Source organism: Bufo gargarizans, chromosome 10 (assembly GCF_014858855.1).
Source record: "Bufo gargarizans isolate SCDJY-AF-19 chromosome 10, ASM1485885v1, whole genome shotgun sequence".
NCBI lineage: Eukaryota > Metazoa > Chordata > Amphibia > Anura > Bufonidae > Bufo > Bufo gargarizans.
This window is the reverse complement of record NC_058089.1, coordinates 423,297-439,525: the sequence shown is the minus strand read 5'-3', so window position 1 is coordinate 439,525 and position 16,229 is coordinate 423,297. Positions and strand designations below refer to the sequence as shown.

Below are 16,229 nucleotides of genomic sequence, written 5' to 3'. Positions count from 1 at the left end.
CCTGCACTTCACACTGCCTTCCCGGCATATCACTCTGCTGCTGGGGGACAGGAACAACTACCTCTGCCCCCTGTAACTCAGCCTGCCGCTGGGGAATGGAGACTAGGCTCCCAATTCCCTGCAGGACCGGTGGAGAGACCTTGGTCCCATCTCCAACGGCCACCTGGGGTCCTTCCCAGTAACACTCTACAATATCTGCCCAGCTGAATGGGTCTGGATCTGGGTCTGTCACCTTACCGTCCTGCTGAGCCTTCTCAATGGAGTGGAAGAGATCTCGGTAGTCCTGCTCCAGTTCCCACTCCAGGCTTGCTAGGTGAGCCAGGTCTTGCTCTACCTCATGGGGGTCATCCCACTCATGCCTAGCCTCCCTCTCATAGAAAATGTCCTGAAGTCTGGACTGTGCAGGGCTCCCGAAGTCAGGCTCTGCAAAGGACTCCCATAACAAGCCAGGACCATCAAACTCCTCTCCCTCTGGCTTGTCATGCTCAGCTGTCCAGGGTATAAACTGTGCCACATACCACCAAAGCGCCTGGTAGGCATCCTCCAGCCATAGCTCCTGCCATACCCGGTGCTGTAGTTCTATCACCCATTCCTCCAGGGGCTGCTCTCCCAGGAAGGACATCCGCAGGGCCACTTACTTCTGCAACCGCTGCTCTTCACTGGGGAGACTCTCACCTCGCTGGTATTGTACATTATCCAGGGCCTGGTACCAGATGCCTTTCCTTAATGCATCCCGGCCATCCAGGTCCTCCTCCTCGTATAACACTGCTGGTTCCATCCTGGTGCTTTTAGGGTCGCTGTACTGGGACATGCGTTGCCCTTAAATTGTAGAATCCACAGAAATGGTGTCTCCTGTAGCTGTCCTTCTGGCTGTAGGAACGATCCCACTGCTGCCACCAATGTAACGGCACCGTTTCAGCAGACAAGGGGTTAAAATCCGTTTAGGCGATATGCCCCTTTCCGAGAGACAGGCACAGCTACTGCAGAACACCAACCTCCCGAACTGGATACAAAATAGCACTCCAAACTGGAACCTCGCGAATAGCTGCCAGCAGACGAACAGGAAAAGCGTACAGTCAGCTTACACTCCTGGCAATCAGTCTCTAACAGCATACAGGGAATCCCCCCAATAACGAGACAAGGCTCCGTGTTGAGGGTCAGCAGTGGTCTGAAGTGCTGGCACACTCAGCCTGGTTTTTATTACAGTTTTGCAAATACAGAACAGATACAACATATCCCCACAATGCATCATGGTTTCCTCCTCTCTGTCCCGGAGACGACCGAAGACAATCCAATTATCTCTCAGGACAAAGGGAGATCGCCAATACACATGTGGAGACAACAGGACAGACATCACCATTTAAACACACAATGGCACACCCCCACAGCAAACACAGACATGTAACATATCCCCAGATAGCTCAAGTCTGAGTGCATATCATTAGGTGACTGGCACTCAGAATACACGAATACAATAATATTAGCTATCTGGGTGCCCTCACATAACATACAATGTAACCGAACGCATAATAACATAAAATACAATTCTACAGACAGAGTTAAGCTGTGCGGCCGGTCTGTCTTCTCCTTTACAGTTACTATGGGCCATAATCCTGAGGCAAGAGGCCTTCAAACAGCCCCCTCCAAAACACCGTGGCGAGGTTGGTTTCGCCACACCATATGTGCTGCTGCACCGGGTCCTAGAAGGTAAGGGGACCCACTGCAACCTCCAAATCATCTGCTAACAGGATGTGACTGCTTACTATGGACCCGCACTGCAATGTCCGTACAGAGCCCCTCAGGGGCAGATATACCGTATGTGCAGCTACATCAGGTCCTAGAAGGTAAGGGGACCCACTGCAACCTCCAAATCATCAGAGAACAGGATGTGACTGCTTCCTATGGACCCGCACTGCAATGTCTGTACAGAGCCCCTCAGGGGCAGATATACCGTATGTGCAGCTGCACCGGGTCCCAGAAGGTAAGGGGACCCACTGCAACCTCCAAATCATCAGATAACAGGATGTGACTGCTCACTATGGACCCGCACTGCAATGTCCTTACAGAGCCCCTCGGGGCAGATATACCGTATGTGCTGCTGCACCGGGTCCTAGAAGGTAAAGGGACCCACTGCAACCTCCAAATCATCAGATAACAGGATGTGACTGCTTACTATGGACCCGCACTGCAATGTCCTTACAGAGCCCCTCAGGGGCAGATATACCGTATGTGCAGCTACATCGGGTCCTAGAAGGTAAGGGGACCCACTGCAACCTCCAAATCATCAGATAACAGGATGTGACTGCTTACTATGGACCCGCACTGCAATGTCCGTACAGAGCCCCTCAGGGGCAGATATACCGTATGTGCAGCTGCACCTCCCAGAAGGTAAGGGGACCCACTGCAACCTCCAAATCATCAGATAACAGGATGTGACTGCTTACTATGGACCCGCACTGCAATGTCCGTACAGAGCCCCTCAGGGGCAGATATACCATATGTGCAGCTGCACCTCCCAGAAGGTAAGGGGACCCACTGCAACCTCCAAATCATCAGATAACAGGATGTGACTGCTTACTATGGACCCGCACTGCAATGTCTGTACAGAGCCCCTCGGGGCAGATATACCATATGTGCAGCTGCACCGGGTCCCAGAAGGTAAGGGGACCCACTGCAACCTCCAAATCATCAGATAACAGGATGTGACTGCTTACTATGGACCCGCACTGCAATGTCCGTACAGAACCCCTCAGGGGCAGATATACCATATGTGCAGCTGCACCGGGTCCTAGAAGGTAAGGGGACCCACTGCAACCTCCAAATCATCAGATAACAGGAAGTGACTGCTCACTATGGACCCGCACTGCAATGTCCGTACAGAGCCCCTCAGGGGCATTTATACCATATGTGCAGCTGCACCGGGTCCCAGAAGGTAAGGGGACCCACTGCAACCTCCAAATCATCAGATAACAGGATGTGACTGCTCACTATGGACCCGCACTGCAATGTCCGTACAGAGCCCCTTAGGGCAGATATACCATATGTGCTGCTGCACCGGGTCCCAGAAGGTAAGGGGACCCACTGCAACCTCCAAATCATCAGATAACAGGATGTGACTGCTCACTATGGACCCGCACTGCAAGGTCCGTACAGAGCCCCTCAGGGGCAGATATACCGTATGTGCAGCTGCATCGGGTCCTAGAAGGTAAGGGGACCCACTGCAACCTCCAAATCATCAGATAACAGGATGTGACTGCTTCCTATGGACCCGCACTGCAATGTCCGTACAGAGCCCCTCGGGGCAGATATACCGTATGTGCAGCTGCACCGGGTCCTAGAAGGTAAGGGGACCCACTGCAACCTCCAAATCATCAGATAACAGGATGTGACTGCTCACTATGGACCCGCACTGCAATGTCCGTACAGAGCCCCTCAGGGGCAGATATACCGTATGTGCAGCTGCATCGGGTCCTAGAAGGTAAGGGACCCACTGCAACCTCCAAATCATCAAATAACAGGATGTGACTGCTTACTATGGACCCGCACTGCAATGTCCTTACAGAGCCCCTCGGGGCAGATATACCGTATGTGCAGCTGCATCGGGTCCTAGAAGGTAAGGGACCCACTGCAACCTCCAAATCATCAAATAACAGGATGTGACTGCTTACTATGGACCCGCACTGCAATGTCCGTACAGAGCCCATCGGGGCAGATATACCGTATGTGCTGCTGCACCGGGTCCTAGAAGGTAAGGGGACCCACTGCAACCTCCAAATCATCAGATAACAGGATGTGACTGCTCACTATGGACCCGCACTGCAATGTCTGTATAGAGCCCCTCGGGGCAGATATACCGTATGTGCAGCTGCATCGGGTCCTAGAAGGTAAGGGACCCACTGCAACCTCCAAATCATCAAATAACAGGATGTGACTGCTTACTATGGACCCGCACTGCAATGTCCTTACAGAGCCCCTCGGGGCAGATATACCATATGTAACGGCACCGTTTCAGCAGACAAGGGGTTAAAATCCGTTTAGTCGATATGCCCCTTTCCGAGAGACAGGCACAGCTACTGCAGAACACCAACCTCCCGAACTGGATACAAAATAGCACTCCAAACTGGAACCTCACAAATAGCTGTCAGCAGACGAACAGGAAAAGGATCCAATCAGCTTACACTCCTGGCAATCAGTCTCCAACAGCATACAGGGAATCCCCCCAATAACGAGACAAGGCTCCGTCTTGAGGGTCAGCAGTGATCTGAAGTGCTGGCACACCTAGCCTGGTTTTTATTACAGTTTGTTGCAGATACAGGACAGATACAACATATCCCCACAATGCATCATGGTTTCCTCCCCTCCGTCCCGGAGACGACCGAACACAATCCAATTATCTCTCAGGACAAAGGGGAGATCGCCAATACACACGTGGAGACAACAGGACAGGAATCACCACCCAAACACACAATGGCACACCCCCACAGCAAACACAGACATGTAACATATCCCCAGATAGCTCAAGTCTGAGTGCATATCATTAGGTGACTGGCACTCAGAATACACGAATACAATACTATTAGCTATCTGGGTGCCCTCACATAACATACAATGTAACCGAACGCATAATAACATAAAATACAATTCTACAGACAGATTTAAGCTGTGCGGCCGGTCTGTCTTCTCCTTTAAAGTTACTATGGGCCATAATCCTGAGGCAAGAGGCTTTTAAACAGCCCTCTCCAAAACCCAGTGGCGAGGTTGGTTTCGCCACACATCTCCCCCCCCCAGGGAAGACTAACCAGATACCTGACCTCACGCCGGTCGGTACCTGAGTTAGTCTGGCAGCCCACCCACAACCCAATACTGGACCTGCTGAATTTAGTAGGCTGTCTCTGTCCAGTGAATCCACCAAGGTTATATTGGTAGCTGGTACTCCCGGTCTCTGAGTTGCTCCCTGGTTTGGAGTGGAGGTTGCTTTGTGGGCAGGGATCAGCGGTACTCAGCCCTGGTGCCAGCGTTACCACGGAAGAAGCCTGGTTGGAGCCTGGTTGTTGGAGGGGGAAACCGACTGTCTCCCCTTTGGCTAAACTGCCCTGTTGCTGGGGGACAGGACCGACTGTCCCTACCCCCTGTGCTGTAAGTGCAGAGACCACGGTCCCATCTGCACAGTTGTGGGGCTTACTGTCTCCCCCTGGTGCGTTAAGCTGCCGCTGGGGAGAGGGGGTAACGTGCTCCTCTCCCATACATACTTCCAGCCGCTGGGGAGGGCGACCGACCGCCTCCGCTCCCAATACAGTGTCCTGCTGCTGGGGAAAGGAGACTGGGCTCTCTATTCCCTGTAGGACACTCTGCCGCTGGGGGACAGGACTGACTGTCTCTGCCCCCTGTAACTCCGTCTGCCGCTGGGGAATGGAGACTGGGCTCCCAATTCCCAAAAAAACATGCTGCTGCTGGGGGGCAGGAACAACTACCTCTGCCCCCTGTAACTCAGCCTGCCGCTGGGGAATGGAGACTCGGCTCCCAATTTCCAAAAAATCATGCTGCTGCTGGGGGGCAGGAACAACTACCTCTGCCCCCTGTAACTCAGCCTGCCGCTGGGGAGGGAGGCCGCTGCTCTCCCCTCCCTGCACTTCACACTGCCTTCCCGGCATATCACTCTGCTGCTGGGGGACAGGAACAACTACCTCTGCCCCCTGTAACTCAGCCTGCCGCTGGGGAATGGAGACTAGGCTCCCAATTCCCTGCAGGACCGGTGGAGAGACCTTGGTCCCATCTCCAACGGCCACCTGGGGTCCTTCCCAGTAACACTCTACAATATCTGCCCAGCTGAATGGGTCTGGATCTGGGTCTGTCACCTTACCGTCCTGCTGAGCCTTCTCAATGGAGTGGAAGAGATCTCGGTAGTCCTGCTCCAGTTCCCACTCCAGGCTTGCTAGGTGAGCCAGGTCTTGCTCTACCTCATGGGGGTCATCCCACTCATGCCTAGCCTCCCTCTCATAGAAAATGTCCTGAAGTCTGGACTGTGCAGGGCTCCCGAAGTCAGGCTCTGCAAAGGACTCCCATAACAAGCCAGGACCATCAAACTCCTCTCCCTCTGGCTTGTCATGCTCAGCTGTCCAGGGTATAAACTGTGCCACATACCACCAAAGCGCCTGGTAGGCATCCTCCAGCCATAGCTCCTGCCATACCCGGTGCTGTAGTTCTATCACCCATTCCTCCAGGGGCTGCTCTCCCAGGAAGGACATCCGCAGGGCCACTTACTTCTGCAACCGCTGCTCTTCACTGGGGAGACTCTCACCTCGCTGGTATTGTACATTATCCAGGGCCTGGTACCAGATGCCTTTCCTTAATGCATCCCGGCCATCCAGGTCCTCCTCCTCGTATAACACTGCTGGTTCCATCCTGGTGCTTTTAGGGTCGCTGTACTGGGACATGCGTTGCCCTTAAATTGTAGAATCCACAGAAATGGTGTCTCCTGTAGCTGTCCTTCTGGCTGTAGGAACGATCCCACTGCTGCCACCAATGTAACGGCACCGTTTCAGCAGACAAGGGGTTAAAATCCGTTTAGGCGATATGCCCCTTTCCGAGAGACAGGCACAGCTACTGCAGAACACCAACCTCCCGAACTGGATACAAAATAGCACTCCAAACTGGAACCTCGCGAATAGCTGCCAGCAGACGAACAGGAAAAGCGTACAGTCAGCTTACACTCCTGGCAATCAGTCTCTAACAGCATACAGGGAATCCCCCCAATAACGAGACAAGGCTCCGTGTTGAGGGTCAGCAGTGGTCTGAAGTGCTGGCACACTCAGCCTGGTTTTTATTACAGTTTTGCAAATACAGAACAGATACAACATATCCCCACAATGCATCATGGTTTCCTCCTCTCTGTCCCGGAGACGACCGAAGACAATCCAATTATCTCTCAGGACAAAGGGAGATCGCCAATACACATGTGGAGACAACAGGACAGACATCACCATTTAAACACACAATGGCACACCCCCACAGCAAACACAGACATGTAACATATCCCCAGATAGCTCAAGTCTGAGTGCATATCATTAGGTGACTGGCACTCAGAATACACGAATACAATAATATTAGCTATCTGGGTGCCCTCACATAACATACAATGTAACCGAACGCATAATAACATAAAATACAATTCTACAGACAGAGTTAAGCTGTGCGGCCGGTCTGTCTTCTCCTTTACAGTTACTATGGGCCATAATCCTGAGGCAAGAGGCCTTCAAACAGCCCCCTCCAAAACACCGTGGCGAGGTTGGTTTCGCCACACCATATGTGCTGCTGCACCGGGTCCTAGAAGGTAAGGGGACCCACTGCAACCTCCAAATCATCTGCTAACAGGATGTGACTGCTTACTATGGACCCGCACTGCAATGTCCGTACAGAGCCCCTCAGGGGCAGATATACCGTATGTGCAGCTACATCAGGTCCTAGAAGGTAAGGGGACCCACTGCAACCTCCAAATCATCAGAGAACAGGATGTGACTGCTTCCTATGGACCCGCACTGCAATGTCTGTACAGAGCCCCTCAGGGGCAGATATACCGTATGTGCAGCTGCACCGGGTCCCAGAAGGTAAGGGGACCCACTGCAACCTCCAAATCATCAGATAACAGGATGTGACTGCTCACTATGGACCCGCACTGCAATGTCCTTACAGAGCCCCTCGGGGCAGATATACCGTATGTGCTGCTGCACCGGGTCCTAGAAGGTAAAGGGACCCACTGCAACCTCCAAATCATCAGATAACAGGATGTGACTGCTTACTATGGACCCGCACTGCAATGTCCTTACAGAGCCCCTCAGGGGCAGATATACCGTATGTGCAGCTACATCGGGTCCTAGAAGGTAAGGGGACCCACTGCAACCTCCAAATCATCAGATAACAGGATGTGACTGCTTACTATGGACCCGCACTGCAATGTCCGTACAGAGCCCCTCAGGGGCAGATATACCGTATGTGCAGCTGCACCTCCCAGAAGGTAAGGGGACCCACTGCAACCTCCAAATCATCAGATAACAGGATGTGACTGCTTACTATGGACCCGCACTGCAATGTCCGTACAGAGCCCCTCAGGGGCAGATATACCATATGTGCAGCTGCACCTCCCAGAAGGTAAGGGGACCCACTGCAACCTCCAAATCATCAGATAACAGGATGTGACTGCTTACTATGGACCCGCACTGCAATGTCTGTACAGAGCCCCTCGGGGCAGATATACCATATGTGCAGCTGCACCGGGTCCCAGAAGGTAAGGGGACCCACTGCAACCTCCAAATCATCAGATAACAGGATGTGACTGCTTACTATGGACCCGCACTGCAATGTCCGTACAGAACCCCTCAGGGGCAGATATACCATATGTGCAGCTGCACCGGGTCCTAGAAGGTAAGGGGACCCACTGCAACCTCCAAATCATCAGATAACAGGAAGTGACTGCTCACTATGGACCCGCACTGCAATGTCCGTACAGAGCCCCTCAGGGGCATTTATACCATATGTGCAGCTGCACCGGGTCCCAGAAGGTAAGGGGACCCACTGCAACCTCCAAATCATCAGATAACAGGATGTGACTGCTCACTATGGACCCGCACTGCAATGTCCGTACAGAGCCCCTTAGGGCAGATATACCATATGTGCTGCTGCACCGGGTCCCAGAAGGTAAGGGGACCCACTGCAACCTCCAAATCATCAGATAACAGGATGTGACTGCTCACTATGGACCCGCACTGCAAGGTCCGTACAGAGCCCCTCAGGGGCAGATATACCGTATGTGCAGCTGCATCGGGTCCTAGAAGGTAAGGGGACCCACTGCAACCTCCAAATCATCAGATAACAGGATGTGACTGCTTCCTATGGACCCGCACTGCAATGTCCGTACAGAGCCCCTCGGGGCAGATATACCGTATGTGCAGCTGCACCGGGTCCTAGAAGGTAAGGGGACCCACTGCAACCTCCAAATCATCAGATAACAGGATGTGACTGCTCACTATGGACCCGCACTGCAATGTCCGTACAGAGCCCCTCAGGGGCAGATATACCGTATGTGCAGCTGCATCGGGTCCTAGAAGGTAAGGGACCCACTGCAACCTCCAAATCATCAAATAACAGGATGTGACTGCTTACTATGGACCCGCACTGCAATGTCCTTACAGAGCCCCTCGGGGCAGATATACCGTATGTGCAGCTGCATCGGGTCCTAGAAGGTAAGGGACCCACTGCAACCTCCAAATCATCAAATAACAGGATGTGACTGCTTACTATGGACCCGCACTGCAATGTCCGTACAGAGCCCATCGGGGCAGATATACCGTATGTGCTGCTGCACCGGGTCCTAGAAGGTAAGGGGACCCACTGCAACCTCCAAATCATCAGATAACAGGATGTGACTGCTCACTATGGACCCGCACTGCAATGTCTGTATAGAGCCCCTCGGGGCAGATATACCGTATGTGCAGCTGCATCGGGTCCTAGAAGGTAAGGGACCCACTGCAACCTCCAAATCATCAAATAACAGGATGTGACTGCTTACTATGGACCCGCACTGCAACGTCCGTACAGAGCCCCTCAGGGGCAGATATACCGTATGTGCTGCTGCACCGGGTCCTAGAAGGTAAGGGGACCCACTGCAACCTCCAAATCATCAGATAACAGGATGTGACTGCTTACTATGGACCCGCACTGCAATGTCCGTACAGAGCCCCTCAGGGGCAGATATACCATATGTGCTGCTGCACCGGGTCCCAGAAGGTAAGGGGACCCACTGCAACCTCCAAATCATCTGCTAACAGGATGTGACTGCTTACTATGGACCCGCACTGCAATGTCCGTACAGAGCCCCTCGGGGCAGATATACCATATGTGCTGCTGCACCAGGTCCCAGAAGGTAAGGGGACCCACTGCAACCTCCAAATCATCAGATAACAGGATGTGGCTGCTTACTATGGACCCGCACTGCAATGTCCGTACAGAGCCCCTCAGGGGCAGATATACCATATGTGCTGCTGCACCGGGTCCCAGAAGGTAAGGGGACCCACTGCAACCTCCAAATCATCAGATAACAGGATGTGGCTGCTTACTATGGACCCGCACTGCAATGTCCGTACAGAGCCCCTCAGGGGCAGATATACCGTATGTGCAGCTGCACCGGGTCCCAGAAGGTAAGGGGACCCACTGCAACCTCCAAATCATCAGATAACAGGATGTGACTGCTTACTATGGACCCGCACTGCAATGTCCGTACAGAGCCCCTCGGGGCAGATATACCGTATGTGCAGCTACATCGGGTCCTAGAAGGTAAGGGGACCCACTGCAACCTCCAAATCATCAGATAACAGGATGTGGCTGCTTACTATGGACCCGCACTGCAATGTCCGTACAGAGCCCCTCAGGGGCAGATATACCATATGTGCCGCTGCACCGGGTCCCAGAAGGTAAGGGGACCCACTGCAACCTCCAAATCATCTGATAACAGGAAGTGACTGCTTACTATGGACCCGCACTGCAATGTCCGTACAGAGCCCCTCGGGGCAGATATACCGTATGTGCAGCTGCACCGGGTCCCAGAAGGTAAGGGGACCCACTGCAACCTCCAAATCATCAGATAACAGGATGTGGCTGCTTACTATGGACCCGCACTGCAATGTCCGTACAGAGATATACCGTATGTGCTGCTGCACTGGGTCCCAGAAGGTAAAGGGATCCACTGCAACCTCCAACTCATCTTCTTGGCAGATTACATCTAAGGGACGGAGTAAATGCACGTAAAAGCTTGACTGTTGTTACTAAAGTGCAAGGGGCCCATAGAGAGTCTCCAGGGGCCCCATGCAGTCTATGTTTGATCCTAGTGCCAGTTATATCATGCTGGCAGTGCAAACCAGGCAGGGGCTTAATAAGAATTCAGGAGCCCTATAGCTATATTAGGAATGGGCCCTCATTAATGCAAACAGCAGCAGGGGCATTCTCCCTTAAAAAGGGACTAATGTTCCTGCTCCAGACTGGACCCCTCAACCTTGGGGCCACAGGCATTGCTGCGGCTGTAGTGATGCCCACAGCCAGCAATGCACACTACCTATAATGGTGCACCGTCAAACACTGACCTCTAGTAGTAGCAGCAGATATCCACAGTCCCCACAGCAGTCCCATGCGCAGTGCTTGCTGCCCATAATACTGCCAGCCAGCCCCGGTGCTCACAATATCACGCGTGCCACCAATCAGCAGCCGCTCACATGTCCCTTCTACTACCTGGTAAGGTGCTGGTTATAGGACCCAGGCTATAGGTGCCCATACTACAGGTGCCCATACTACAGGAGCCCAGGCTATAGGTTCCCATACTACAGGAGCCCAAGCTATAGGTGCCTATACTACAGGAGCCCAAGCTATAGGTGCCCATACTACAGGAGCCCAGGCTATAGGTGCCCATACTACAGGAGCCCAGGCTATAGGAGCCCATAGTACAGGAGCCCAGGCTATAGGGGCCCATACTATAACACCCCAGACTATGGGACCACAAACCATAGGAGATCTAACTATAGAAGCCCACATTATAGGAGCCCAGGCCATAATCTTTGCTCTGCTTTACCTGGAGCTGCGGGGAAGGTGAAGGAGTTGCTCCGGGACGGCACTGGAGACACTTTGGGGCTCAGTGATGGGGAAGACACTGTATGGAAAGAGATGGAAGTCTGGTTATAGCATACACATGTGTCCTGGGGAGCAGAGCGGATAATGCACATTGGTATCATATACAGGACAGGAGTTCTAGGTGTCTATACTTCAGATATATGAGAGAAGAAGAGGGCCCCTGCCTCCAGCCACATTGTGTCAGCTGCCTGTAGGGTACTATGCCCTTGTAGAGATGCAGCAGAGCTGAAAGTGTTATCTATTCATGTAGTGGCCCCTCTGTATGTATCCCTCCTGACACATTGTAACAAAGCGTTGGGATGTCAGGCCCTTCCTTCACAGCAAACAGAGGAAATTAAATACAAACTATATGATAAAGTTGATGAACTTTTTGAGGTACAATGATGAGGTATTAGTGTCGTAAAAGCTGACAACCCCTTTAATACACAAACTACCTGTGGGGGAGTCGGAGAGGCTGCATCTCGAGCGTCGCCCCCTCCGGGTCAGGAACTTCTCACTGACTTTTTTGGCCTCTTCCAATAACTGCAGGTTCTTCTTCTTATCCTCCTCTGACATCCGGACGTCGGGAAGACTGTCATGGATCAGATCGATCACATGGCCGTTTTTATCTGAAACAGAAATTGGAAGAGCCGGGTGGCGATTCTGCAACTTTTTTTCCACCCACTTCCCTAATGTAGCGAGTGGCGTAAAACTGCAAAAAGTTGCAAATCTGCCACGGACCTTTCAAGCGCCCTCCAAAATGCTACATTTATGACACAATTGATCAGATCTTGTTACATTGTCATACACTAGAGGGTGGAATTAATACCCAGGACCACCCTGTCCCCAGCATTACGGAGGAGAAACAATTGTACGGGACTGGAGACTGTCCACCCCCCGGGACCCCTCTCCACGCACGCGATGTTCCCGGCTCTCCGGCTGCGGTCGCGCTGTGATGTTTTGGAGACTGCTCCAGTAAACACTGTGAAGCCTCCGCCGGTGCTGTGTCTTGGCAGGCCACATGCATAGCTTTTAGTATTTAGCATCAAAGTGAAAAGTCACCCTTGAGGCATCTGCCAGGATGTGATGCCCCCGGGTGCCCCCGGCCACCCATAATCACTGAGGTATCTGGGGTGACAGGAGACGTATGGCACCTCTTATGTAGTGACGTGAAGAACATAGAAATGTAACCTCAGGTCCCTTTTGTAACGTTCAGTGTATAATATACATAAAGCGGGGGCCCGGGCAGCTGTGCCAGGGAGAGACCCCCCAACTGTGAGCTTACCCACAGACATCAAGGAGCTTGGGGACGAGAAGGATGATCTGGACTGACGGCTGGATCTGAAGGACGGACTGTGGGGTCTGTGGGACAAAACACAAGATCTGTCACTAATAAAAGGGTAACTCCTGCGCCATCTCGTCCTGAACTCTGTATGGTGGTATCATCTGCTTCTGCATGGTAGTATTATCTGATTACTTTGTAGCATTATTATTACTAGAGAACATAATGAAGTATTATGCTGGCACTATATGGCAGCATGGTTTGGGCATTGCATGGCATTATTATGTAGGCAATGTATGGCAGTGTTATTTGACCACTGCATGTTGGTATCATTTAAATACTGCTGGCAGTATTATAAGCGTTCTGAATGGCAGTATTATTATAGTAGCATATCTGGTTCATGCATGTGAGTATTATTTTGGTACTGTATGATGATATAATATGTGCACTTAATGGCAGTATTATGTAAGTTGAGTATGGAAGTATTACTTGAGCACTGTATAGTGGTACAATTTGCTATTATGTGGGAAGTATTATGGTTACTGCAAGGAAACATTATGTAGACTCTGGCAGTATTATGCGGATGCTATACAGCAATGTGGTACTTGGAGACTGCTGATGGTGTTTCAGCCTCTTCATCAGAGAGGAGTATGTAAATCCACTTTTTCTTTATTTTTCTTGCTTACATCGCGCTAATATTTTCTGCAGCGCTGAATGCACTCAAGTGGGGCAAGAGTCTTGGCTTGTGGCAGGAAACCAGAGTGCTGGAAGGAAACCCACATGAACACGGAGAGAACATGCAAACCACATGTAGATATTGCCCTGGTCACATTGGAAAGCAGGAGCCCCCGTGCTGCCCATAGGGCACCTAAGAGATGTCCTAAAGCTAAATGGGCCCCCTGGTGAAATAAAATAATATGAAACAGTGTTAGTAAAATGGTAGAATGGTCGTCTAGTCCTCTAAGCCCTCAAAACCTCCTCACACAATGAGATATGTAAATGTCGGACATTGTCATCATGACAGAGCTCCTTACCGGCTACTTTCTAGACAGTTCTCCTCCATAGAATTTCCAGGTTCTGGTAGAACTATCGATGGTGGGGCGCAGGCTCTCCCGCCGGCTGCTGCATCCTGAAAATAATAAATTGTTTATAAATTATTGACCTTAAGAAGGAACTAGCGTGGAATTATTAGAGGATTTCCCTCCATTCTATCTTGAAGACATCTTCTCCACATATTTCCAATGATGTTCAGATCAGGGGACTGTGAGGGCCATGGTAAAACCTTCAGCAGATCAGGGGACTGTGAGGACCATGGTAAAACCTTCAACAGATCAGGGGACTGTGAGGACCATGGCAAAACCTTTAGCAGATTAGGGGACTATGAGGATCATGGTAAAACCTTCAGCAGATCAGGGGACTGTGAGGGCCATGGTGAAACCTTCAGCAGATCAGGGGACTATGAGGACCATGGTAAAACCTTCAGCAGATCAGGGGACTATGAAGACCATAGTAGAACCTTCAGCAGATCAGAGGACTGTGATGGGCCATGGTAAAACTATCAGCGGATCAGAGGACTGTGAGGGCCATGGTAAAACGTTCAGCAGATCAGGCGACTGTGAGGACCATGGTGAAACCTTCAGCAGATCAGGGGACTGTGAGGGCCATGGTAAAACGTTCAGCAGATCAGGCGACTGTGAGGACCATGGTGAAACCTTCAGCAGATCAGGGGACTGTGAGGGCCATGGTGAAACCTTCAGCAGATCAGGGGACTGTGAGGGGAATGGTAGAACCTTCAGCAGATCAGAGGACTGTGAGGACTATGGTAAAACCCTCAGCAGATCAGGGGACTGTGAGGGCCATGGTGAAACCTTCAGCAGATCAGGGGACTGTGAGGGGAATGGTAGAACCTTCAGCAGATCAGGGGACTGTGAGGGCCATGGTAAAACCCTCAGCAGATCAGGGGACTGTAAGGGCCATGGTGAAACCTTCAGCAGATCAGGGGACTGTGAGGGCCATGGTGAAACCTTCAGCAGATCAGGGGACTGTGAGGGGAATGGTAGAACCTTCAGCAGATCAGGGGACTGTGAGGGCCATGGTGAAGCCTTCAGCAGATCAGGGGACTGTGAGGGCCATGGTAAAACCCTCAGCAGATCAGGGGACTGTAAGGGCCATGGTGAAACCTTCAGCAGATCAGGGGACTGTGAGGACCATGGGAAAACCTTCAGCAGATCAGGGGACTGTAGGGGCCATGGTTAAACCTTCTGCAGATCAGGGGACTGTGAGGGCCATGGTAAAACCTTCATCAGATCAGGGGACTGTGAGGACCATGGGAAAACCTTCAGCAGATCAGGGGACTGTAGGGGCCATGGTTAAACCTTCTGCAGATCACTGCACAGTACCACTTCTCCTGTCCTGTATACTGGGTGTAATCCTCAGTCTCTGCTCTTATTCTGTATATATATATACACTGCACAGTACCACTTCTCCTGTCCTGTATACCAGGTGTAATCCTCAGTATCTGCTCTTATTCTGTATATATGGACTCTGCACAGTACCACTTCTGTCCTGTATATATGGACACTGCACAGTACTACTTCTGTCCTGTGTCCCATCTTACAATTTATGGACTGTGTGAGTGGTCCTGCAGCAGATGTTTAGCTCTATGAAGCAGAGCCGTGCCCGGCACATGATGGGACCGCCGCCAGCGTGTGATCCCCGTTTCGGTGGTCATGTAACTGGATTTAGTCTTTGCTTATAAAACCATTTCTGAGAATTTCTTCTTCGTTCTATTATTAGATGCAGAATTTCTACAAAAACTAAAAGCTCCCGAGGGAACAAACTGGTGAAAAACGTCAACACTGAGACAGAAAACACTTCATCATTCGTCTCTGCTATAAGGCTGAAATAAAGCTCCACCTTTAAACCTGTTACCACTAGAGATGAGCGAATTTCGTATTTTGAAATTAGTTTACACTTCATTTGTTGGTAAAAGGTGAATTGCATTATGGATTCCGTTACCACGGACCAAAACGCAATTCCACAACGGAATTCCTTTAGAGACATTCCGCTATTCATTCCGTCATAATAGAAGTCAATGGGCTGCAAAACGGATCCGTCCGGTTTATGTTATGCTCGAGTCCCCTCCCGATCCCGAGTCCCCTCCCGATCCCGAGTCCCCTCCCGATCCCCTGAGTCCCCTCCCGATCCCCTGAGTCCCCTCCCGATCCCCTGAGTCCCCTCCCGATCCCCTGAGTCCCCTCCCGATCCCCTGAGTCCCCTCCCGATCCCCTGAGTCCCC

The 16,229-nt window shown here is 51.6% G+C and overlaps 1 protein-coding gene across 4 annotated transcripts in view; it reads right to left on the bottom strand.

Moving 5' to 3' along the window:
- The window catches only part of IRAG1 (inositol 1,4,5-triphosphate receptor associated 1), a 103,318-nt gene that overhangs the window by 57,795 nt on the left and 29,294 nt on the right, over nucleotides 1-16,229 (bottom strand). Inside the window, exons 1-5 of one of the 4 annotated variants that reach the window (XM_044271030.1) lie at nucleotides 13,966-14,058; nucleotides 13,618-13,830; nucleotides 12,935-13,011; nucleotides 12,102-12,278; nucleotides 11,612-11,689 (exon numbers count right to left, since the gene is read on the bottom strand). In XM_044271030.1, coding sequence (XP_044126965.1) covers nucleotides 11,612-11,689; nucleotides 12,102-12,278; nucleotides 12,935-13,011; nucleotides 13,618-13,730 — 445 coding nt within the window. In that variant the 5' untranslated portion in view covers nucleotides 13,731-13,830; nucleotides 13,966-14,058. Of the gene's footprint in view, nucleotides 1-11,611; nucleotides 11,690-12,101; nucleotides 12,279-12,934; nucleotides 13,595-13,617; nucleotides 13,831-13,965; nucleotides 14,061-16,229 lie in introns of those variants that run through there. The other 3 variants (XM_044271028.1, XM_044271029.1, XM_044271031.1) reach the window with 3 other exon arrangements.